At 39.6% G+C, this 27,888-nt stretch overlaps 1 protein-coding gene across 1 annotated transcript in view; it reads right to left on the bottom strand.

Annotated features, from left to right (window-relative positions):
- Positions 1 to 23,387, bottom strand: part of LOC124132484 (cGMP-dependent protein kinase 1-like) — a 120,185-nt gene extending 96,798 nt beyond the window's left edge. The window contains exon 1 of the mRNA XM_046496397.2: positions 22,892 to 23,387. Coding sequence (XP_046352353.2) covers positions 22,892 to 23,157 — 266 coding nt within the window. The 5' untranslated portion in view covers positions 23,158 to 23,387. The remainder of the gene's footprint in view (positions 1 to 22,891) is intronic.
- Between the last annotated feature and the right edge of the window lie 4,501 nt (positions 23,388 to 27,888).

The raw sequence follows: 27,888 nt of genomic DNA, 5'->3' as shown, positions 1-27,888 counted from the left end.
ACTTGTATGTTGCTGTGGATAAGACAAACTACGTGTGCAATAGGCAATCGTTGTACGTGATATTTTATTTCTGTCATATTTTCATGATGAAGTAATATTTATGCTCTCCCGAAATACCAATCATAACACTGCGAGTTTCAGATTTCATCTGTTCTTCTTAAAAGGACTTAAGTTTTAAGGAGACAATTCGAGGAAGACATACATGAATATTGAATACTGCTGAAAACATTCTACAAATGCCGACTTAAGTGACCCACACACTATCAGGGAGGGGCAGAAATGAATACTTATCTACATACGGTGAATATAGACCTGTGACCTAGGTCCTGTGACTTTGTCACATGGCACAAATATAATCTAGTTACAATAAACAAAGCAAGGCATTCACTATCTTCCAATAATGACAGTCAGAATATAAATATCTCTTTTTATCTTGCTAATGTCTCTTTGACTGTGGGCAGTTATAAATATATAACCTTCACCCCTTGTAATGTAGATTAAACATAGAAGCCTTTTAATGTAGATTCAGACATACACCCCTTGTAATGTAGATTCAGACATACACCCCTTGTAATGTAGATTCAGACATACACCCCTTGTAATGTAGATTCAGACATACACCCCTTGTAATGTAGATTCAGACATACACCCCTTGTAATGTAGATTCAGACATACGCCCCTTGTAATGTAGATTAAGACATACACCCCTTGTAATGTAGATTCAGACATACACCCCTTGTAATGTAGATTCAGACATACAAGCCTTGTCATGTAGATTCAAACATACACCCCTTGTAATGTGGATTCAGACATACTCCCCTTGTAATGTAGATTCAGACATACACCCCTTGTAATGTAGATTCAGACATACACCCCTTGTAATGTAGATTCAAACATACACCCCTTGTAATGTAGATTCAGACATACACCCCATGTAATGTAGATTCAGACATACACCCCTTGTAATGTAGATTCAGACGTACACCCCCTGTAATGTAGATTCAGACATACACCCCTTGTAATGTAGATTCAGACATACACCCCTTGTAATGTAGATTCAAACATACACCCCATGTAATGTAGATTCAGACATACACCCCTTGTAATGTAGATTCAGACGTACACCCACTGTAATGTAGATTCAGACATACAAGCCTTGTAATGTAGATTCAAACATACAAGCCTTGTAATGTAGATTCAAACATACAAGCCGTGTTATGTAGATTCAAACATACACCCCTTGTTATGTAGATGCAGCGAGGCCATGACGCATGATATGAACCATATATTCTCACTAAAACATTTTCTCATAAGTAATCAAACAAGCAGTAAACATTAAAATCCTGACGGTCATTACATCCAGTTCACAACACTGATAAGTAACCCAATGCTTGTTACTCTTCATGTTGATATGTATTGATCTACTCCGGGCAAGATATTACGGTTGCTCGCGTTGACATTAGATAACAAAGTTTTATCGACAAACATTGTTGGTTGGTGGCTACCACCGTCGTGTTCCGGATTACAGGGTGTTATCTACTGGTCTGACAATAACGAGTGTGCCAGGGTGGACTGCTACTGTACCCAGATACTACTAATACCGACACAACACCCTGACAATCCTGATATGTCCTTATCGGCATGAATAACAACAATAAGCAAACAACATCTTGAGGGTTTCAAATTTAAACCTGGCGAACTCGGATATGAAAGTAGGTTACAAAGGTTTGCAAGTTTGAGGTTGGGGTCGAAGCAGGTGTACTAGGAGCATATACGAACACAGCATCTGGTCCTGCAAACATATCATTTTCTGATGTCATGTCTGCTACTTGCATTCATGTAAATCTGGATTAATGTTTGCGGTTTTCACCTGTCACTCTGCATAAACCATGGCATCATTTTAGATAGGACGGTATACTTCATTCAGTGATACTCTGATGTAGACTCCCGTTGTATGCATTAGTTGATACAAGCCGGTCATAAACCCACTTTAAAATACATTCAGACGGTCTGCAATTATAGTTACATCGTTTACATCGGTATGTATCTTCCACAGTAAACACATCATACATACTGTTTTAGAAAGCAGACTGAAACTCTAAAAAGTAGGTAAAATCTTCTAGGCGAGCATTGGTGTTGAAAGCCTGATAACTCATTCGGTAAGTGATACTCTGAAGAAGTCACACATGCCTTATATGACCATAAAGCGTTATGTAATGTCTAAAGCGTCATATAATTTGACGTTGCTGGTGACCTACAAAATATACAGCAATGGCGGTGATGTTGTATCAGCATATCTACACATCTGCTACAGGCTCTCTCCTTCCAACCTGACACGCTAGAGACTAAAAATAGAACCCACTAATGAACAAGATAATTCTAATGTTGACCTTCACATTTGCTTACACGTAAACGTCCTCAACGCCAATACGTTTCTGCCTAACCGGAAATGAATGGAAACTTTCGACGAAACGGTAATAAAGCCACGTGGGTCTTTTACGGCAATGTGTAATTTTGTTTCTCGGAAGTAGATCTTGTGTTATCTAATCATGTCAGCGCAGTGAAAGCCCGACGTCTGGGTGATTGTAAAGCAATGCTTACAGCGAATATTGATAGGCCAATTAGAACATTTCCACGTTTAACAGTTTAGTTTATAGCTCTTATAATGCGTGATGTGCCGTTGATTCATCTTAGTCTGACGCACCCTGTGACCTTAGAGGAGGGGAAGTGACCGATTTGGGATCGAGCTAGCCTTGCTCCAAGTCTGTACTGAAAGATAAGCCTATGGATGTGTGGTAATTTTATCATCATAATAGGCAAGTCTAGATGAGCGGCCAGTCTCCAATAGGGACCACTTGTTCGTGTTATTTATGTAATCGGGAAATAATGATTTATGCTAATAACTATTTCCTTAGAGACTTGTGCAAGTCTAGGGTCGAGCATGTATGTAGCCCGAAGTGAGGGTTGATAGACACGCCAAAAACAGTTACTCAAGGAGCAGTGACATATGACTTATTCATCAAACTGATACCGTCTCAAGTATTGACATTGGTTGTACGTATGAAACATGACATCGTCAAATGTTAATCAATCTCAGTAACTGTCATATACGTCCATAGTACGTCAAACGATGACAAAGGTATTTCCCAAATGAATTCGGATGTATAATATTAGTTGCTTGTTAGTATACGTAATATCATTTCTGGCCTTCTCCAGAACAGATTTAGATGGCGATCTTGATCAGGTAATCATGGCCATTGTTGAGTGCAAAAAGTACTTGGTTAGATTGTCACCAACTCTTGCGAACATGTTGTGCACACTATCAACCACAGTCCCTGATTGCCGTGATATGTGTGATGGTGATATCACCGTTAACACCTGTCAATTCACCCGATCCCGTAAGTCGTCTCTTACGACAAGCATAGTCGCCTCTTCTTGACCTATTCTAACCCGGATCTTCACGGATCCTATGACGTATTGTGGAATAGGGCCCAGGTGTTAGGATTTGAAAAAAAACTCATAGCAGGGGTCACTGTCGAAAGCCTTACCAAAACAAATATGTTGAAGCAAACAATGTCTTGAATCAGTCACCGCAAATATGTTTCGATTCTACAGCAGTCCCAGGCCCCCACCCAAGACCATTAACTCGTTGGTCTCTCAACAGACAAATGTATGTCAACGTGACAAACAATAAGCCAATAAACTCTCTCTGACACTACCATCTTCCTCAAAGCAGCATTAATAGTTCAATTCAATAAATCTGTAGCTTTAACAAGCAATTGAAATTCGCTTCATTCGATGCAGAGCCATAACACCTAGATAAACATATTCCAAAAGAGATACTTATATACTTAGTAAATAACATAAACCATAATTCACTTTCGTTGAGAACATAAGCGGTATTTCCGGCTCTCTTAAATCTCGCCTGGGACAACTGTCAACAGTTACAAGGAAACTACATGTCTGCTTATCGCATTGACTTAATATGTCCTCACATACCCAGCTTAATAAATCTCTGTTTCCTTTCATTTGTATTCCTCCAGTTTGTATCATATTACAAGTCAAGGGTGTCGAATTCGCATTTGCATTGTGAACTTCTACGTTTATCAGGTCTATAACATTAAGCCATTGAGGAGAATTGTAAGAGACTCTCATTTAAAACGTTGTCATGTCACAAGGTGCAATGGCGTCTCATAATGTTGAGAATCGTATGATCCATTATAAGTAAAGGTGTAATAAGTGCCATGTGCCATGTGTGAACAGAGGCATTGTCTCCGTGTATTTAGGATAATCATTAACTGATATAATACATTGCCAGGCAAAGGATAATATACACCCATGTTTGATGGTGTCTAAAACTGAAACAAACAAGAAATGGTTATTCGATGGTGATATATTAAATACGGGTTAATTAAATGTGTTTTGGACCTTACGTTTGCCGTGTTTTCAGCCTAGTAACGTTTTTACAAAAGGTGTAATTCTATTGAAACATTATTTTTTCAAGTGCATACTTTCTTTGGCCTGGCAGTTTCTTAACATACATAACAAAAGTGGAGAAAATCAGTAAACAATATGGTAATAGACCGACCTCATTCAAACTTGCCAATTTGCCATTGCCTTATCCTCGTTAAACCTCTAGATTACCACAGCTCTCGTATACAGTTCGTGGCAGTCTTTGGTTATGAACTAGCTCATATCTATATTTATAATTTTAATACATAAGTATAGTCATTAATGCATCTTCAGAATTATGATCCAGGAAAATCCTGCAAGGACCACACAAAGTACAATGATATCATAATGAGGATTAGTTTACCCATACAGAGCCTACTGGAAAACATCATTAGCTATCTGCCTTGTACAGAAGGTTATCTTGTCTCATACTTTAGTCTACTGTTCACCTCAGTCCCTGACTCGCATCCCACACCACCCAGGCATAGCCGCCGAGGGACAGGTCACAATGATAATGGCCAAATATCACAGTGGAGGGGAAATCACAGGCATGATAAGAAATGATAGCATGTACCGTTTTTGCAAACTGGTCTATGTGTTCAGCATCTAACTCGCGTACCAAACCCTGATTAACGAGAGACAGGCTGGAATATGTTTACACACACTGGACCTGACCTGCAATTTTGACTCTTAGATCGAGGTATTGAATTCAGATTAGGGAAAACATTTAGATCATTTTGGTAAGTCGGATATATATTTTCACAAATAAGTCGTACATTTGGAGTAATATTAGATTTAGATCAATTATCGTATTTGGACAATTTGACCACTTAATCAGTATATTAAAACTGGGCACAAATGTGTTAAAGACGTGCGATCAATTTTCTATAGTTAATCCTGTGGCGATGTACCTAGTCAATCAATGACACAAGGCATGTTTTTCGATATCGTTTTATGAGAAAATCCTTCATAACATATCACATTGAAAGCGATCGCTATCAATCAATGTCTAACCAAGAGCACAATTTTCGGTATGCAAAGTGGAATATAAGTGTTTCACAACCATGCAAATTCATCTTTCATACCTTATCAACGCGGTTTCTATAAAGCGTTTGATTCTTTCAGAAATGCACTTTGCCAAAATTACAAAATACAAAATCAATAAACACTCATCGTCACGACACAATTCATCACACCGCCTAATGGTGTCGACAGACGTCAACAATCCCCATGTGATAAACGATGACGTTTTGACACTGGGAACGAGCACACCGACCCAGTTTACCTAAACGACCGTCTCCATAGCGCCTTCCACCCTTCTACATGTCCGGTTAATAGTTGTATATTGCCCCAAGAAATACCTTGACAACTAAAGGCGATGTGTTGGGATTACCAATAACAATTCAAACGTGGTGGTCACTGTTCCAGTGTGTACACTAATAGAGTCGTGATTGGTAACTTGGAGCTCCGGTATCGGTCTGTGAATGCAATTTTCTGGTAATTAATGGTAAACGAAGGTTCCAGATGTTGAATCATTGTAGGGGGTACTTTGGCTCACCAGATAAATGAACTCGATCTGAAGACAATGACACTTGTATGAAGTAGTTCTTCACACATTTTCAAAAGCTTAGTTGATATACATAACGATACATAAAGTATCAACATTCCAAATACATGACGGTGGTCTGTAAATAATCGAGTCTGGACCAGACAATTCAACGATTGACACCGTGAGCATCGTTCTACGCAACGACATGCATCAACCATGTCAGCGAGCCTAACCACCCTTCCCGTTCGTCGCCTCTTACGACAAGCATAGTTGTCGCATGGGTTGCTGAAGACCAATCTTACCCGGATGTTCACGGATCAGGAAACAAGGTAATGTGTTTGGTTGTGATTTTTGTGAACAACTTGGTACGTGTGACTGGATTCTTGAATGTATTGTCACATCGGGTAACGTTGATAAACTAGCCTATCAAGTAAATGTACCTAAATAGGTACCCTTAAACGTATACACTTAGCTGCACTTAATGTCGTCTATTCGTGGCATTGTGTTTGTGGCGAGTTTAACAACGCGAGAGGGGTGGGATATGATGCAGAAAGGAATATGCAGTGACACGTGAATTCGAGCTAGAAACAACATACAGATTTGATTAAAAGGCCAGGATTGAATAGTCTGATAGTGTAGAAGATGGTTTGCCGAGTCGTGGGGCGCTTTACATCATGTGGAGCCTGGAGGACAACGGCCATGGAGGCAACCTTGACGCAAATTGATGTCCAAATATTGCTAGCCAATGCAATCTCTAGGAATGCTTATATTGTATCCAGTATTTAAGATGTTTCGCATACATTCATTATCATCCACCCAGTTGATGAAATCCTATTGTCATATGTTTGCTCCTCTAACAGGAATGTTACACTTCGATTTCTCCATACCAGCAATCGAATGGGTAATTTACTACACCCAAGCTAATCATGTGTCACGTTTACCTTAAAAGAAATATATCCAGTGCAACCTATGCAAGTCAAGTCAATATAGTTGGCAAGTCTATATTACTTAAGTTATTGAAAACGAGGAGTCACTGGGCTCCTTTTTATTATAGTTTATTGAAGTGTGTTTTAACAACTGTACCGTTTCTGTAAAATATTTTTATTTAAGAGACTAGATGTCAGTCTGCCAAACCAACTGTAATAGGAATTATCACGACTTGTAAGATTGTTCCCTTGCCAGTAGACATGCAAATGGACTTATTATGTACTTTCAAGACAAGCTTTTAGCAAGGGTGTAACAAATCTCATACCGGCCAATATCTATCTGTGGGGGAGGCATAATTGATGAATAAATATCAGCACACAGTTCCCATTCCCACGTACAAGGGCGTGTTCATCTGAAACGACACATCTGCCATAACAATTGGTGGAATCGTAACGCTGGCGCAATGTGCATCTTTAATGGCCTACAATGACATAGTACCTGCAACTGATCCTCTCGGTGTTGTAAATGTTCTGTGTTCATATCGTTTTGTGATAAAACTCAGGATCTTACGGTAAGAGTTGAGACAGTTTTATGGCATGCATGTGGAAACTGATAGTGGGTACGCATTGCTTATTGTCCACTGTACAGTAATCTCGATGAGGAAACGTTTTTTGCAAAAGATTGTAAAAAAGTATACCATTTTTCTTCATTTTGTTGCGTCGTGTTCACGTGGGGATTGGGGTCATGAAAAATGCCCGCTTGGCAATCTTCCTATTTACAACACAAGTATTCTACTCATGTCGTTTTAGCTCAATGTGTATTAACTGTTGTAAAACAGAAACTAAATAAAGCGACAAAACCCTTTCCATATCCAAAAGAAATCTCTGCATAAAGCAACGTTAAGTTACTTCCGTCTACACGTACATGCCGCACGTATGCATCCATACGATGTCCCCAATTCATGCAAGCACGTTCGAAACGAGACAGTGTTAACAAAGGTCGCTGCCTTCAACATTTGCATAGTTGTATTTATGAACGAAACACAATTCTCTTAAATGATCGTATTAAGCAGAAAACCCTTTAACCTTATTGTTAATGTACATTAGTATATCATGTGAGCTTGTTCTTGAAATTAATATCACCTGTTAGGTCAACGAGTACGCACATTGAGCAAACGTTACATTGACATATTGTACTATATCTGTCCATTAAGTATACATAAATATTTGTCAGCAACAGGTAGCTCTTGAATGTACATTAGGAAACAACATGACTCCGATTTGAATTAACCAGTATTACTATAGAAGACTTTATGTAGGATCAGACCAAGCAGGCCAACCACGTACACTGCTCCTTAACCACATAGTTTGCTTCTCGATAGCAACAATGCGATACGCTTATTAAATTGAGGAGGCGTGTTTCATCATTAAGAGCAGGATCAAGTGAAAGCGCATGACTAATCCCGAGTCAGTGGCACTATGGCCATGACACTCGTGTACACATCAACAGCTCATAAATGCCTTATTCATGCATGTGTCAGAGAACAGAGTAGGCCATAGTCGGGGGGCAGTGTAGACTTGCACAAGTCTCGAAGGCAAACAGTATTAGTTTAAATCAGAATTTCTAGATTATATCAACAATAAGAACAAGTTTTCCCCTATAAGAGACTGGCTTCCTTAGAACTCTCCGCTTCTGCCACATTGTTCTATATCTGTTTATTCAGTATATATAAATATTTGTCAGCAACAGGTAGCTCTTGAATGTACATTAGGCAACGACATGACTTTGCCTATTAAAGAAAAGAACTACTGTACACTCGTGGACTTAACATTCAGTACAGCCTTGGAGCAAGGCTCGCCTCGACAGCTATTTCAGCCATCCAATCCCCACAAAACGAGTACTTTCAACGCAAAAAACAAATATCCAGGAACACATGTGCTCTGACTCCAAACAGGGTCTGCATGTGTTGATAGATACCATGGAATAGTATTCCATGTTCTGTACACCACATGATCATGGAGAGTTATACAGAAGTGAGGACTATGGAATAATCATACAACAAACAGCGACAGCAGTAGAAATGAACATCATGTGGACATATGAGAACCTCTCCTCAATCTGACCTAAATCCATATAACTGAGTTAACACCCAGTACAATACATGTCAAACAAAACAAAACAAAGCCCAAACCTGTTATCTGTTTTTGACGGAAAGTACGTCCATCCCAGAACACGACAGAGGCCATTACTACAGCAATATCTGTTACTTTCAAATGCACCTTGCACTATCTGTTATTTATTTCGTGTTAGCTTGCAGTCGGTGTGCGGCAATAAAGATACAGTTTGTTTTATTGACAACACATTGCTGTATTTATATGCGTAACAGCTGGATGTGGGTTAACATCAGTAATATTCACGTCTTGGGGTGATTTATGTTGTGGGCATTACGTTATAAATGAGTTAAGAAACACATGCTGCTATCAACATAAAACACAGCTACGATTTCAAATGAAGTTAAAATATCTGGCATGGTGTTTTGGCGCAAGATGTTTAGAAATTATTTTTAGGAATATTACGTTAAGGGATTGGCAGTTTTATCAATTTTATCTGTCAGGACCTAGAAATTACATATCTTTGCAAGTGCCATTAAACTTGTCTGTTGCACATGTGGAACTTGAAAAGACTATAAGGATTAAGACATGAAGCGACTGCCTGGTGTTATATTATGTCATAACTTGAAGTGTATACATATCACTACTTGACTGAAAGAGACACCTTGAAACATTATATAATCTAATATATCATTTAACCTGGGTTCGTGCATACTACGTATCAGGTAATTGTATTATATATACGTAATAACATCATAAACGTACGTTGATGAAACACATTAAATGACGCTCAGGATAACGTTGACTGTACAACGATTTTGTACCAAGGGGTTCATCCATGTAATGACGACACCTGATACTTGGGTAAAGGCTGATGGTGTTTTCTTAGATCAGCTGCCTAAAAAATATATGGGGACTGGTTGGTCACCGTTTTGGATGAATACAAGTACGAACGCCCCTACGATTTTCTTATAATGTGCGGGGCGGTCGGGTAGTCTAGTGGTTAAAGCGTTCGCTCGTCACGCCGAAGACCCGGGTTCGAATCCCGACATGGGTACAATGTGTGAAGCCCATTTCTGGTGTCCCCCGCCGTGATATTGCTGGAATATTGCTAGAAGCGGCGTAAAACCATACTCACTCACTCTTATAATGTGCATGTAAAAAATAAAACGTCAACTCCAGCGAACGACCAGTCTCGATTATCCGAAAAAAGAGTACTTTGAGCGTAAAAGACAAAATAGCAGTGAAACATACAGGAATGGATCACTGAAAATCGGATACAAGCGGATACATGATGCACATGTACAGTAAAACCAATGGGATTAATCATTAACATTAAAATATCTTAAACTGCTAAGAAACATATGTATATGATCATGGAGAGTTATACATATGTCATTGTCAGTTACACTGAAGAGCTGTCATGAGTACTATGTATGAAACTGATATAAAGAAGATGATGGACTAACGTGGACTTTATTATTTTATTATTATTATATATATATATATATATATATATATATATATATATATATATATATATATATATATATATATATATATATATATATATATATATATATATATCCAAGGAGGGGATACATCCCTTTTTGAAGGATGTGTGTGTGTTAGTGTGTGTGTATGGTGTTTGTTAGGAACACATCAATATATATCACTTAGCACCCACTTCCCACCCCTGTGTCCGCTCCTGAAATGATGGATACAGTGAAGGAGGTGCCATATCACTTTAAGTAACATCTTGGATATGCCCCAATGTCAATATCAATATCGATTTCCCTTCTTTTATGAAGCAAAATGCATTCTAGGTTCCTCTTCATGAACTATCAAGGGTCAGGACAACTGGCCAAGCTGTCAATGAGTGGCCAGAGGCTATTTATCCATGTCAATTAACATCGACCTGTCTGAGATATGCTTTATTGGCAATAGCTTCAAGCAGTATAATAGCCATGAGTGCCACTCCAGTAAATTGACGTTGATTTGGGATACAAGATTTCCTATTGCATAACTGTAAGACACCTATAAGCATGTGTCAAAGACAAACACGACATGATTTATGTAACAGCGCTCTTATGGCCAAGTGATATCCATCTAGTTGTTAATTGCATAACAGTTCTATACTGGACAGTGGGGAGATTTCATTCAGGTTGGAAATGTAACATTATAACTATAAACTCGCGTGTGTACATTTTGTGTGAAAATAAATGTTCGTTTGAAAGACATCAAAACTACGTAATTGTGTGCTCAAGTGTGAATGCTACTTTTCTACGCTGTTACATATTCGGGTGAATGTTACATCCATTCTCATCTCACCTTTTTACACTACCAAAGGTTTCTGCATGACATAACCATGATAACGACATGTTTGTTTTGTTCGTTTGTTGTTTAACGCCGCACTCAGCAATATTCCAGCTATATGACGGCGGTCTGTAAAATAATCGAGTCTGGACCAGACAATCCAGTGATTTACACCATGAGCATCGATCCACGCAATTGGGATCGATGACATGCATCAACAAAGTTAGCGAGCCTGACCACCCGATCCCGATCCCGTTAGTCGCCTTTTACGACAAGCATGGTCACCTTTTACGGCAAGCATGGGTTGCTGAAGACCTATTCTACCCGGAATCTTCACGGGTCTACAACGACATGTAATATGCCACAGTATAAACACCGACACACCGACACCGTCACACCGACACCGACACACAAGAAGTCGGCTCTATATACTTAACGTCACACTGACCATAACATCATGAAGCAAGGCTTCAGGAAAGTATCATAACCGTTTGAACAGACATCAGTAACCTGTTGCGCACACAGCTATGCGATATCGCAGTGCAGTTGGGCGGAGGATCGATGAACATATCACATGTATGTCATCCACCGACTACCGGTGGTTCCTCATAGTCGGCATCTATCATCTTCAAGGCTTTCCATCTATTCTTCGTTACTAACGACGTTACTCGCCAACAACCATACCGTATGATCAAAGCTTAATGCTAAAAGGAATGTATGCGAGATTCTGCGAGAGTGTTTGTCGTTATTAACGTGCACGAACCACTGATTGAATAAGCCAAGTGTATGTACTCCCTCTAACACCGTCACACAAACTATAAGGTGGGGTAGCCTGGTGGTTAAAGTGTTTGCTCGTCACGCCGAAGACGGGTTTGATTACCCACATGGGTGCAGACCTGTGAAGATTCCGGGGTAGAATAGGTCTTCAGCAACCCATGCTTGCCGTAAAATGCGACTATGCTTGTCGTAAAAGGCGACTAACGGGTTTGGGTGGTCAGGGTCGCTGACTTGGTTGATACATGTCATCGATCCCAATTGCGTGGATCGATGCTCATGATATCAATCACTGGATTGTCTGGTCCAGACTCGATTATTTACAGACCGCCGTCATATAGCTGGAATATTGCTGAGTGTGGCGAAAACAACAAACCAACCAACCAACATGGGTGCAATGTGTGAAGCCCGTCCGGTGTTCCCGCCGTGGTATTGGTAAAACCATGCGCACTCATACAGTCTAAATTAACCCCACTCTTTAACAGGTACCGCTGCTACACATTCTCATCTATAAATACCCAGTACGAAATAAGTGTGATAAATGCATACTACTTTGCACTGTGTCAGTGAATGTAGCACCAATGATACCATTAAAAGATACCTATTGACGAATGCTCAGACGTATATAATATTGTTTTAAGATACAATGTTGCATGTATCTGTGACGACTACTAGCAGGTAACGGTACAGTCCGTAATTGGTCACTTAACGAACTACCCGTGCAGTAAATGGCTACAGCAACCCATGCTTGTCGTAAAGGGCGACTATGTTTGTCGTAAGAGGCGACTAACAGGATCGGGTGGTCAGGCTCGCTGACTTGGGTGATGCATGTCATGGTATCCCCATTGCGTGGATCGATGCTTATGATGCCAATAACTGGACTGTCTGGTGCAGACTCGATTATTTACAGACTGCTGTTATATAGCTCGGATATTGCAGAGTGCGGCGTTGAACAACAAACAAACATAACGAACTTTGAGAAGATCACAAATATAAGCTTACCACTTATCCAATTGTTATAAGCTTCTTAATAGCAAAAGATAAACATTACTTACATACCATGCTAGATCACAACATTTACATAGGAATAATAACATAACAATTGACATTCATAGGAAAACTGAATAATCTTTAATCCACTGCACGCTTCATTTATCTTGAACTATTCAGTCTCTTCATAACCTCTTCCTAACGACGAATCGCTTACAAGGCTGACAGCATAAGTCAAACCTGTGTACGTATAAATCCTTGTTTAATTTGAGAATTTGGATTTGGAAATATCAAATACAAACACAATGAAACGTGATTATGGAAATCCAAGGCGGAAAATATCCTTCCCTGCGGCAACGAACATTAACCGACATACTGGTTGTCTTCAAGGGGTTGTGTCCAACAGGTATATATGTACAATGAGCCGAAATTCGATCATTACAACTCCATTTCCTTTCGCTTCTGTATTCACAATGGTAGGAATGTAAATGTGACATGCTGCTGTGTAGGATAATGTGTGACCTTCCCGTATGAACAGGTAACTAATTTCCTTGTCGTTTCGGGAATTTCAACAGGTGCTCACAATGAACCCAGTGCTGCTTGGGCGGTGCTGCCCACACACGGGGTGAGGATATCATTGTTTGTATGTTTGTTGTTTAACGTCGCACTCAGCAATATTCCAGCTATATGACGGCGGTCTGTTAATAATCGAGCCTGGACCAGACAATTCAGTGGTTGACATTATGAGCATCGATCTACGCAATTTGGATACGATAACATGCATCAACGGCGGTCTGTAAATAATCGCGGCTGGAGCAGACAATTCAGTGATTGACATCACAAGCATCGATCTACGCAATGGGGGTACCATGACATGCATAAACCAAGTCAGCGAGCCTGACCACCCGATCCTGTTAGTCGCCTCTTACGACAAACAGTCGCATTTTACGGCAAGCATGGGTTGCTGAAGACCTATTCCAACCCGGACCTTCAGGGGTCCCTGTGCGTTTCAACCTGTACGCTATCCGACAGCCCTCCACCCCACCAAGTAAATACACACACCACCCTAACAATACTACATCCGCCATTCTCAAGAATACTGTAACAGTTCATGAACTCGAATCTATGGAAATATACCTTTATTCTAAATAAAAAAAAAGTGAGTGGGTTTTTTATGTTCGATGCCATTTCGAACAGTAGTTCAGTTACTTCAGCTTGCTTTGGAGAATTCCTAACGTAATGCTGGCCGCTACATAAGGAAACCAACGAGGGAAACAACGAACTAACATAATCAGGGCGAACTGGGATTCGAACCCACAATATTAGGTTTCATGCACGATAAGGGACGCAACTCTTCGTTATGAATTGTGGCGCGGTCGACGACTGGATCAACCGTACCCCTTCATAATAGTAATTAAATTCGTACTTGATATATAAAACAGTTAAACAAGTTTTTAATTTACGAATTAAAAAAGCCTTTTATTTAAACAAGATGATTATTTTCTCGCGTTCACGTTCTGAATGTCATCGAGCTATCAAGATTTTCCCCCACGCCTTACATCAACATTACATGATACCATTCATATGTGTACGTATTCTCTGGCATACGTCAGTATCAAAGGAAATGCAAGCAATTACAAACATACATACATCGCTTAGGTGCAGAGTCGAGACATCAGATAGAGCTTTATAGTGTTCTATATCTAGACAAGTATCGTCAATCTCTAATATCATAATCTAATTCATTTGTCACGCGTATAGCAAACTAAATGTCGACACTCTTGACGAAAGGTTTGAAATTGGACTATGCCACTAGACTACTAGCCACGGGCTAACAGGAGCAAATCATAAGAGACACATCCTATCACGTAGACAATCCCTTTGCTAATTCAACAAACTCCCAATTATCAACATGGTCACTGCTTGCTGGAAAATAATATAATATTGATTATACACGCAGTCTAAGCACACCTAGGACCTGAAAGTAAGCTTATCTATCTACATTACATTTAAGGTTTGTGATAAAGAGAACTATATAATATCAAGTTTGCACATATCTATTGTTGACTTATTGATAGAGAATTTCACACTTGTCCACTTGTTTATCTCTCTGATTAAACATTCCCAACATTTCGGAGACGACAGGGGACACTGTTGTAGTGAGATATCGGGATGACGGGGTTCTCTAGGGCGTCGCAAGGGAGGTGACAAAATACTTGTTCTGACAATCCATAGGACCCCCTGGTGCCTGTCGGAGATAGGCTGCTAGTATGTCAATACAAGTCCGTTGGAATCTGCAGCTTTCTTGGAACTGCCTGTCGCTTCATGACATAACATAAATTTCCGTTCAAGGTCATATTCCAAACACGAAAGAATGATTTAACAAGGGAAGGTGTCCTGTTTTTCTTTAAGTACCATCGGATATTTGTTTCCGTCTGTGAATCAGAACGTATATATAACAAAATACCCTGTGTTTCTTTAGACAATATTATATAAAACGATCTTGCAAGAGAACGACCAGTCTGGGTTATCCACCGAAACAGCTTCCACTTGGCGCAAAGGGCAAAATAGCTGTGAAAATTATATGAATGGACCACCGAAAATCAGTGATGACACCAGGTGTTCGCGAAAAGGGTAAGCATGTCCGGTCGGTAGCACCTGCCATTCACATAATTTGCATAAATAAGGAAGCATTTATTGCAATACTTTATTGCCTGACACTTGATTTTAAGCAATACATCTGCAATTACACTTTCCTATACTCGCCACCCATATCGACACAGATGGCAAGATTAAGAGGCTAAAGCTGTTGAACATATTTCCGATTTCGAATAGACTTATAGGGTAGCCAATTTTTTACACCTCAGATATCAGACAATTGACTAATCTGAGATAGGTCTGATGTTCAGCAACGTAAGATCAATATACCACAGAGACACAGTACGGCGATGATAAGGAAAGGAATACTTCTTTAGGGATAAGATCCAGTCATCCGTTAAAACAAACATTGCACTCAAAACTGAAACAAAAACGAATTTTCGCTAAATAGTAACACGGTAAAACGTATTTTCGCTAAATAGTAACACGGTTATTAGTGTCTGGTAGGCCCAAGGCGATATATATTTTTATTGTGATATGATGTCTACTTTAACTATCTTCCCTAGGCAAGGGAGTTAACTGACCACAAAAGTCCAGTTTCCCCACTTGCCGAACTAGGTTGGAATTATGGAGTTATATTTTGGACTGGACTAACGAGTCTATGCATAGTCCAATCAAAGTCGCGTAACGAGATCAACATCCGTTTGATAAACAACATGGCGACTGTCGGATTGTAGGATTTGCAGAGCACGTGCACCAAGTTCGGCGAGGTTGGAAACTAGACTCTCACAATCAGTTAACTCCCTTGCCCCGGGAAGATGAGTTTAGCATGTATACAGCGCTGATCAGGAAGGTTAGAAGAAAATAATCTTTATGCAAACGACATTTCAACCCCGGAGCTGGCTTGACATATCCTGTCTGTCACATAGGTTTTTGACGTGTAAGGAGCGCAAGCTTGAATGACACGTAATTCTATTTTATATCCAGATTTTCTTTTCCAGCAAGCACAAATGCAGGTCAGGCTTCATACGACATATCACAAGATGTATGGAAAACCCGCTATCGGCGATAATGTTTTGATTGATCGCAGCATTAAATTAGAATCAGTAATCAAATCATATTAACAAGGTTGAAAGCGTTGTCCTAGAATATCGCGTGCAGGATGTTATTATGAAAGTGAACATCTGCTATACCTAATAGTGCGCTTTTCATTTCAACGTGTTATTGTAATTCATCATTATACATGAAAGTCTTCAAACTATCAGCAGTATTTGTACGACAATTTAACTCGGTGCTCTTAACGCAATTTGGAAAGGCGTGCGTGCGTGCGTGCGTGCGTACGTACTTACGTACATACATACTTACATACACACACGCGCACACACATACATACTTACATACATACATACATACATACATACATACATACATACACACACACACACACACACACACACACACACACACACACACACACACACACACATACATACATACATACATACATACATACATACATACATACATACCTAAGATGACGGAGGTATATAGATAAACAAGTTAATTGTCTCATTGCATCATATATGTCATTGTACATTCGCCGGTTGCTATGTACCACTGCATATTCCGGAGACATATGGTTTCAATAACTGCTATCGTTTAGCTTTCAAGGTAATCTCTCCCTGACGGTATCGGCAGCGTGTATACATTTCAGGCAGAAATATGTTGACAGAATGAGATTGAGATTGCCTTCACGTACAGAGAGGACTTAATAGATGCTGGAGAGAGAACATCTAAGGCAGAGAAAGACAACACGCGTACGAGTACCGCCCTGACTTTGTGAGCAAGAGGGATTACGTGTATATTAGCCTGGCAATGTAGAATTAACCTCAGCTGGTTTGGATGAGTGGCAAGCCGTTAATGTGACTTGTGATCGCTGATCATGGTGCGGAGAGTCTTGATGGGATTCTCAACATGGAGGAGTGAGAAGATAATGACAACAAGAAGCAGGGCGTTAGATTTACAGTTTCCTTGCGTGATGTGATGCATTGTGTTTAGGATGCATGTTTAGCTTACTACGTACGTGTGATTTAAAATCACATACTGCGTACATATTGCTCGTGATGTGGAAACTGGCATACAATTGACATGGCAAAGGAGGTAGAAGTTATGTGGTCACATTGGTGTTTGTGCGTATGGGAAAGATTATTCTGTCTTTGAGTTATTCAGAATGCGGATACAGTGTCAAAGTTCAACTGAGACCTTAAAGGAGATGTAGAGGGTGTATAACCTGACACAGTTGTCTCTGGTATAGTTACCTGAACAAATTACCTGAACAAAATACGCACATCTCACATCATACGGTTAATTATCTCATAATACCTTGATCACTGCATCTCAACTGCATATATATGAAAGAAGCATACCGATCAGTTAGCTCAAAGTTAAAAACCCGTTCCCATCGATGTAGACATAACGAGATTACAATATTCTGTCATAAAATATATCACACCTCAAGAAAGACATGAGCTCGCTCTTACTGAAGCCTGACATACAAACTATTCATGTTCCTTTAGTATACAGTTATAAAGTTTAACATAAATAAACGAACGATACGTCCTTGATAGCCTAGGAGAGACAAACGACCCCATACATGTACAATGTGACAATAAAAGTCAAGCAAGTGATTCGAGTAAAAATTGTCTCTCTGATGCTATCAGTTATACCTTCAAAGAAAGGTAAGCTACTAGACGCTATCTATTACAGTCAGTAAACACCCTGAATATACAGGTGTTTCATCAGAACCGCTGTGTCACGCTCAGTGGTGGGGAATGAGGGTACATCGAACCGACCATGTACTTGATCAAAGGGTTACCTGTTGACAACCTAGACATAATTTGAGGAGACAATTAGTATTCTCCGTCTGTTGACATTTTCGTCCTCCAGAACTTGACACGATTCGCGACTAAGCGAGACAAATGTGGAGGCTGGAGGCTGTAATAGTTGGTGGTAATTGTGAAGGCTTATTTGTCGTGATGCATGAAACCCGAACTTTATTGCTATTTACAATCTACTAAAGTGTACAAACTATATCGCCAAGGAAACATTAAGAGTGAAAAATAACTACAGATCCTGGCGAGTAGAAACTACAGCATGATTCCCAACTCACTGGTCTATTGTTCGTATAGTAACTGACCACGTCATAAAACAGGGAGATACTTAACAGGTAACAAAGACACACGTTAATTCATTAGCTTGTGCATGGACAACAAATCAAAGTTTAAACGCCGACATTCACAAACTATGTACGGTAAATAATAATCGAAAATGTAATATATCCATATTAATGACTTTCTCTTGTATTTCTTTTCAATCAAAGTCATAAATCATCTTCAACCACGGCAAATATATTTGCTGTCGCATACTGAAATCGATTTGAAATATACAGCTTCGTAATTAATTCAATTTCGGTGTAGGATTTACTTATCAACAAACGCACACAAGGGGCCATGGGAAGTAACGGCATGCATGTCTCCGGTGTACTTCTCTCACTGGACTGATAAGATTTCAGACATGGCTGTAGGCGTATTGCCCCAATTTGTCTTGCAATCTTATCGTTATGGAAGTATATCACTGTTATGTACTGTACGTTTCTGAAAACGTATACTTACCTATGGAATATAAATGCCACGATTATTTACAAGAATAGCCACCCATTTTCCTCGAAATGTCTTATTTCGATTTCTTAGTTAAACTTCGGTTCATGATAGCTTTACTTTCGAAGGTGACTTTCAAATATGTTAGCATGTTTCCATAGGTTGTAGTGTTACCAGACAAGTAGACTAACATTTAGTCTCTGAAATCTTATATTACACAATATCCTTCTTGACTCTAAAAATAAAAAAATTCCCTATGTGGAATAGAGCTAGCTTGAGCTGGCTAGACTTGCTTTTGTATGCATTTCTAGATTATTATTTGTTCATAAAATAAATATATTCCACGGTCATGGTGCAGGACTACCAGACAAGGTGTCACCAGGTATATACGTCTATATAGACATCTATGCTAAGTGGCAACATATATTGCACGAACTACATCTAAGAGAACATATATCCTATACAAATGTCTAGTGTTTAAAAGTCAACATAGTCGAGAAGAATATCCACGCAAACACACCAAATCTACCGCTATACTTATGTCTTTGTTAAAAGGCTCGACGACTTATCACATTAAACAACAAATCAATTGTAACAGTGTGTACAATACGTATAATACTAACGTTTACTTATGCAAGGGTCATTGCCTACAATCACCGTTAATCTGAATGTTTTCACGTTTGTTAACGGTCAGACGTTCAAGGCCATTGCAAAGTGCACGATTTGAGGACGTCGCAAAGTGCGTATTTCTCTCTCTGAAATGTGTTGTGAAAGTTATAAAAATAATCTGGTTGTCATATCATGAGTTGGTTTGTTGGTCAACTGTAGTGTCAGCTTAGTGTCGGCATGAAAGCACTGTGGCTCCACTCATGTACGACAACGCCGTTCCCTTTACCCCCAGGCCCCGAGAAAACACCTGTCATAATTGCACGACGAACACGATAACAAATATAGGGTAATCTCAACCTGACGATTTTAGTTTCAAAATGTCGATGTTTTATGTACTTTGAACATGGATACAATTTCCAATATGGGTTAAGCTTCTCACATAGCTGAAGCAAAAACAAACGTGAAACGTCACAGTCCCGCTATACGGCGTCATGCATAACCGCCGATATAACGCCCAGCATAAATCCACGTAACCATGTCAAAATGAAAGGTGCGTATGCCAGAGAAAAAGTGATGAAGCATTTCCGCAAACAGTCACCATGTTCAGCAAAGCGGAAAGACAGGTCAAGCGAAACGCACAGGTCACTCGAGTGATCCCCCGATCCCGGGGGTACCCTACAGGCTCCTATAATTCTCCTGAAGGTTATCTGGACAGTGGTCACATTAGCTTCTCCTTAATTATACCCCCAAGGTAGGGATGTATTGGAAACTTTAAGTTTGTTGTGTAATACATTTGGAAGCGTATACATTACGGTAGGGAATTAATGTCCATGTTCATTTGAAGGTATGACAGGCAATAATTATGTAAATGATTATGTATACTTTACAGTTACCTGTATGTGCCATGTAATGGGACACAATATATATATATAATAATAATGCTGATGTGACATTAAATTGTAACTCATTGAAATAAGTATAAGCGACACAGCCCTTACCATATAATCATAACAAATATCTGCTCACGTAATGCAAATAAGAGAGTGACTCTACATTGCTAACTTGAATGGTAAAGTAGACAAAAGCGGATTTTCCGGTGCGGCGTGTCCTGTTAGGTGATATGCTGTAAGTAGGTAGCGACACTTAAAATAAATTTAAACAGGAGATTAATATAATGGGATGAAATATACTTGTGGACATACTAACTATTTGAAATAGGACCAGCAAATAGTCGGATAAAAGTCATACATGCCAATATCTATTAAAACTATTTTGAAAGTGATAAAAGACGATACGGTTTGTGATTGACAGGTCATTGATTTCAGCACGACTACCGAGTAGGTCTACTTCCGTGTTGGGCCCGTGTTGGCGCAACCAACTAAATCACAACACAAACGTATTCTATCTTGTTGAAATATGATATTTCGACATATGTTGCCATATGTTTCACGAATCAGACATATCACACATCATAAAATCAAGATTATACATTTGCCTGGAATGCTTCATTTCATGACCAAAATGCATAAAGAGACTCGCGTTTGAAATGTACATTTGCACATAACCCCTTATAGCCTGTGGAGACGCATAGAGTGACCCATATTTAATGAAACACATTTGAAATGTGCGAGATGTCACTCGCTCGCTCAGCGGTGTTGTTCCTGCACAAGGTCACTGTATACATTACATACATAATGAGTAATTGTGGCACCTAGACGCTACACGAGGAAATTGGAATTCACCAACCTGGTCCGAAAATAACAATTGTTTACCAGAGTATATACAATGTGTAGTGATGTTTATGTTTACGAAAGGCAGGGATCGAGAGGCCACGTTGTTCGCCAGTCGGCTCTTATTGAAAAGGTACATTTGTCGTACCTCCGACGTACTATTCTACACATCGTAAGTAGATTCAAATCTAACCAAGAGAAAAAAATCATCGTCAAATGTCAAATACATGGTGTACAATCGAGTAAGAATGGCTACATAATATGCTTAATCGTCCGAATGATCATTCACGGTTAACTAACGATAGTAGGTACGAAGAACATTTAGCCTATAAACAATACGGCGTTTGACAAGTGAGATGCATTCAGGCTATGTTTTGAAAACAATACGTCTCCTTGTAGTCGAACAAAACACGTGTGCACCCAATCTATGTTAGGATCGACTAAAGTTACTTTATTTATATTTATTAATCGTTTGTCAAGTAGAGACGTTTGAGACATTTCAGATGCCCACTCATCATTGTTCAGAAGTAAGATAAGCTTACATGTGCAAAACAATATCCCTCTCATAGCGAATTGTTTATGGAAAATAGGGCTTATTCTGCCGAGATGTGTAAGCACTGCGTCAAGTCGTACTACAGCCCGAGGCAGTGTGGTCGCTTCAGTGATAGCTCCTATGATAAATTACCCAGTGATAGCGTTGGTTGCGTGATAACACCTCGAGGAAAAAAGACTTATGAACTTTCCATACATGTTGTACATACACCGTGGTATTAGATTCAGGGATTTTCCACTGACAACGAAATCTGGGTGAACGTTAGTGCCGTTATGGTACAGGTGTCTTTGAGAGCACATGTTTACAAATACTGATCAATACTTCCGTATGTATGAGTATAAGGTGGACTATGCGGTCACAGCTGTCAACAAGCACAGACGACATTGACACCGGTTTCTCAAAAATAAACATGTGTCTATTACAATGCATGTGTTGTTTATCGTCATGTATGTAAACAAAAATCAGCATCGATGTCACTAGCAATAAGTGTACATGTCAACATTGGCAATATCATAAATCTTGCATGTCAATATCAGGTTAATAACATGTCGATAGCAATCAGAAACATCTGTCCTGAACAATACCAGCATTTACACCACACCACATCCGTTGTTTATATCACTCACCTGTTTGTCTTTGAATGCTTCTTGAAGGATTGTTTGGCTAAGTCTTGGATAGATCGCAGAGCCTGGGGTTCAGCACTAATACCCTGGGCTCTCTGTTTTCGTGGACCCCCAATTATTGATGTCTGGGGTAATATTGACTGAAATTTGTCTAATTTGCTCCTCAAGGCTTGTATCTTGTCCTCTTTATCCTCCACCAGCCTTTGCAACTCTCGGATCTTGTCATCTTTTAATCGAAGTAAATTCTCGAGTTCCTGTATACTTTCCATACTGTCGGTGAAAGTTGACGTGGGTACCCACACAAACGCTCTCTCCTTAAACAAATAACCCTTGACACCGCTATGATTCCAGCATGGTCTTCCGCTGGCTTCTCAAAGCCCGGTTTACGAAATGTATACACTCCAACACACTCCTTCGTAGACTGAACGCTGGAGTATAGTGCGGTTTAACAGATGGGCTAAATCTCGTCTGCTTAGTACAAGCCGCTATTCAGTCACATGACCTGAGCGTGGCTCTCCAAAGGGAGGTAACTCCCGATAAGACTGCCATAGCTCTCGACAGATTGGAGTCGACGGGTGTTATTCGTACAGGTTCCCTTGTTGAGATATAGCAGTCACTGTGGTTTTTCCACCCTTTTTTAGAAGGCAGTGGGAAGGATATGTGTTCATACACTCTCACCGCCTGGGTGGTTGTCGTGAGAAGTGTCACCAGCTGGTTAAATGCATCGAATATAATTTCAATGCGACTATGTTATTGTTGAAAGCTATCACAAAGCAACTGTGTTGCGTGGACATGTACACGTCATATTGACACAGTTATCCTAAGTTTCAATCGAGGCGTCTCATACTGCGTTGAATGAGTCGCAAGTTAAAGGATGTTATGCATTTCATTTGATCTCCGTGCATGAAACGATTATTGTGTATTTTTTCTCGTTACCCAATGTGGTTTTCCTTTATCTGATTTCGTTTTTAGTATCTGAACATAAATCTGAGATATATCGATATCACCTGTGTTTGATTCTGTTAGAAATGTGATCCTGGTTTCATAAACAGTGAACACGCGTTGAATACTAGTAAACTCATTGATAAAATATGTTTTAGATAATAACAGGAAACAGAGTGAATACATTAATTCTACATTCATGTACATACTAATGAAACTCGGAACAGATTATTTCCGTGTCGCAGTGTTCACAAAACAATTTACTGTCACACTCTGTAAGTGAGTGAATGAGTTGGGTGTAACGCCGCTTTTAACAGTATTACAGTTACATCACGGCGTGTCAACTGAATGTGGGACGAAAGCAGTGAAGCAGGTCTCAGACGTTTACCACTTCGGTGAAACCCACGAGCACGGGTATGGTGCTGACAAACCTAGAAACAATCGGGGCGAACCGGGATTCGAACCCACAATCATAGGTTTCTGACATGCCCAAGGGACGCAACTCTGCACTGCGACTCGCGGCGCCGTAGACGTGCCCCCCACATTCTGTGAACGTTAAGGATCAGTTGCATCTGTTGAGATCATTTCGTTCATCTATCTCTGCAGCCACATGATACGAATATTTCCCATGTCGCAATAAAGGGGAAATATTTTCGTCGTATAATGCGCTGTAACAACTATTCGAACAACCACGAACAGAACAAAATATGAAAACGTTTCAATGCAACGGAAAATGTATTCAGGATGCAGGCCTTCATTGAGCGTCTGTCATTTCCTCTCTTATTATTCATTGGTTCGTTGAGTGCATGTCTATCCATTATCATTTAAATATGAAAATATAGGTTAGGCAACCCTATGCTCGTCTTGAGTTCCTACAATATATCTTTGTGTACCTCGCCTTAACCTTTCACCATCAGAATGACCTACAAACAGATTGCTTTCACCCTTACGCTATCTTCTCTCGCATGAAATGCCTGCACAATAAGAACACACTCGGGATACTGTGTTCTGTTAAAACCGCTCGATCTTTTGTTGACTTAAAACCTCGGATACTTGACTGACTATTTACCCAGAGTTTAGAAACGATCTTATATGCCCTCACCTGCGGTACTCTGTCACGGCTAATAAACTGCTGGGTAGGTTTAACGCAAGACGAAGACCCTAGATCTTCTGATAGGGCCACGCAAGTCTTGATGACGTATATTTGTGAAACATGGAAGCACTCTAGGCTTTGAACTTGACGAAAGATGCGTGAAAAGTAACACGTGCATGTCGCACCTGTATGTTTTAAGATCTTTAGTGTGAGCATGCTGTTGTAATGTGTTGTGAATTTTAGTGAAAACCTCTTTAGTTTGGCCCCCGTCAATCAGGAGTTCTCTCTTCTGGATGATTAATGTCTATATACAGTGCACTTTGATAGTCCGCTTCTGAGCAATTACTGTTTATATACAGTGAAGTTTGAAAGTCCCCTTCTGAACAATTATTGTTTAGTTAAAGTGAAGATTGAAAGTCAGTTTGGGAACAGTTACTGTCTATATACAGTAAACATTTATCGACCGCGTCTAAACAATTACTGTTTATTTACAGTGAAGTTTGATAGTCCGCTTCTGAACAATTACTGTTTCTATTCAGTGAAGTTTGATGGTCCGGACACCGTCATTCCTGATTTCCCGCTTCTTGACGATTATTCTCTGTAAACAGTAAGGTGTAATCTACCGGACACCGTAACAATTGATTCAGTAACAATTACTGTTTATTTACAGTGAAGTTTGATATTCGCTTCTGAGCAATTACTGTTTATATACAGTGAAGTTTGAAAGTCCGCTTCTGAACAATTACTGTTTATTTACAGTGAAGTTTGAAAGTCCGGTTCTGAACAATTACTGTCTATATACAGGAAACATTTATGAACCGCTTCTGAACAATTACTGTTTATTTACAGTGAAGTTTGAAAGTCCGGTTCTGAACAATTACTGTCTATATACAGGAAACATTTATGAACCGCTTCAGTAACAATTACTGTTTATTTACAGTGAAGTTTGAAAGTCCGCTTGGGAACAGTTACTGTCTATATACAGGAAACATTTATGAACCGCTTCAGTAACAACTACTGTTTATTTACAGTGAAGTTTGATAGTCCGCTTCAGTAACAATTACTGTCTAACTACAGTGAAGTTTGATAGTCCGCTCCTGAACAATTACTGTTTATTTACAGTGAAGTTTGATAGTCCGCTTCTGAACAATTACTGTCTAGTTACAGTGAAGTTTGTATGTCAGCTTCTGAACAATTACTGTTTATTTACAGTGAAATTTGATAGTCCACTTCAGTAACAATTACTGTCTAATTACGGTGAAGTTTGATATTCCGCTTCTGAACAATTACTGTTTATTTACAGTGAAGTTTGATAGTCCGCTTCTGAACAATTACTGTTTATTTACAGTGAAGTTTGATAGTCCGGTTCTGAACAATTACTGTCTAATTACAGTGAAGTTTGTATGTCAGCTTCTGAACAATTACTGTTTATTTACAGTGAAATTTGTATGCCCACTTCTGAACAATTACTGTTTATGTACAGTGAAGTTTGTATGCCCACTTCTGAACACTTACTGTATATTTACAGTGAAGTTTGAAAGTCTGCTTCTGAACAATTACTGTCAGAATAAAGTGAAGTTTGAAAGTCCGCTTCAGTAACAATTACTGTCTTATTACTGTGAAGTTTGATGTTTCCGCTTCTGAACAATTACTGTTTATTTACAGTGAAGTTTGACAGTCCGCTTCAGTTACAATTACTGTTTATTTACAGTGAAGTTCGAAAGTCCGATTCTGAACAATTACTGTTTCTATTCAGCGCAGTTTGATGGTCCGGACACCGTCACTCCGGATTTCCCGCTTCTTGTCGATTATTCTCTGTAAACAGTAAGGTGTAGTCTACCGGACACCGTCATTTCAGATCCACAGCATTGTGGAGATTACTGTTGGGAACGTCTACACGAATCACTAGTTATTACATGATACTCATGATTCTGTAATCCGAAATTCTGTTATTGATGACGATTGCCCTGAAAATTGTACCGTCCAAAATGAATGTGATTCACCATGTCACGAAAGGAGCATACAGTGTCCGTTATTCGTTTATTTTGGTTACAAGGGCGAATGTTCTGGATACGGTACTCGCAACTGTAGGCAAAATTCCTGATGTGATGGAAGTGTGGATGGCGTTTGTGCGTGTGGTGTGGTGTGGTGTGGTGTGGTGTGGTGTGGTGTGGTGTGGCGTGGCGTGGCGTGGCGTGGCGTGGCGATGTGGTGTAGTGTTGTGTGGTGATGACGTGATGTGTGGCGTGGCGTGGCGTGGCGTGGTGTTGGTAGTGGGAAGGTTTCCGACATTCCAAGAGCTTACCGACGACAAAACAATCTTCTAACATTGGCAGCAACAAACGAACTCATTTGCGAATATATTGTCATGGGGACATAAGGTTTTATTAACGAAACTTATATTTATGAATTATTAATAAAAATATTTCAAATAATGTGGAATGTTGTTTGAACTATTTAGTCATGTTTTATTTTCTGTATAAATGACAAAAGTATACACGTTTGTAAGGACGCCATGTCCTGTGAAGGCAGCAATCATGTTGACAAAAGACATCAAATATAAAGCTTTGCGTACATGTGGAGGCATAGTTTTATGGAGCATATATTCCTCACGGGTTGTCTCAAGCGAATGGGGGACGAGATGGATACAACTAACCTTTACCCAACCGTACAGGAGAGTTCATTGTCTGGGGCTCCTTGTCCAATTCATTGCATACCAAAGGTTGTTTATTTACAAATGCGAATTACCTACCTGTGTGCCTTATGGTCTGTAAGCAATAAACTCATTCTGGTATCAATAGGCAAGTTCTGTTCAAATCAAAGGTGGAAACACCCGATCAAAGGTGGAAAGGTTTATTCGTCACCGTGCCGTAGCTGGTATATGCATGCCCTATTGTGTGTGAGAACTGGGGAGACATGGTGGCACGGCCATTCATACATGTACAAGTGGATATACCGTTTACGA

Source organism: Haliotis rufescens, unplaced genomic scaffold, assembly GCF_023055435.1.
Source record: "Haliotis rufescens isolate VD_foot unplaced genomic scaffold, xgHalRufe1.0.p SCAF_11, whole genome shotgun sequence".
Taxonomy (NCBI): domain Eukaryota; kingdom Metazoa; phylum Mollusca; class Gastropoda; order Lepetellida; family Haliotidae; genus Haliotis; species Haliotis rufescens.
The sequence above is the reverse complement of the archived record's forward strand: the minus strand, read 5'-3'. Positions and strand labels throughout refer to the sequence as shown.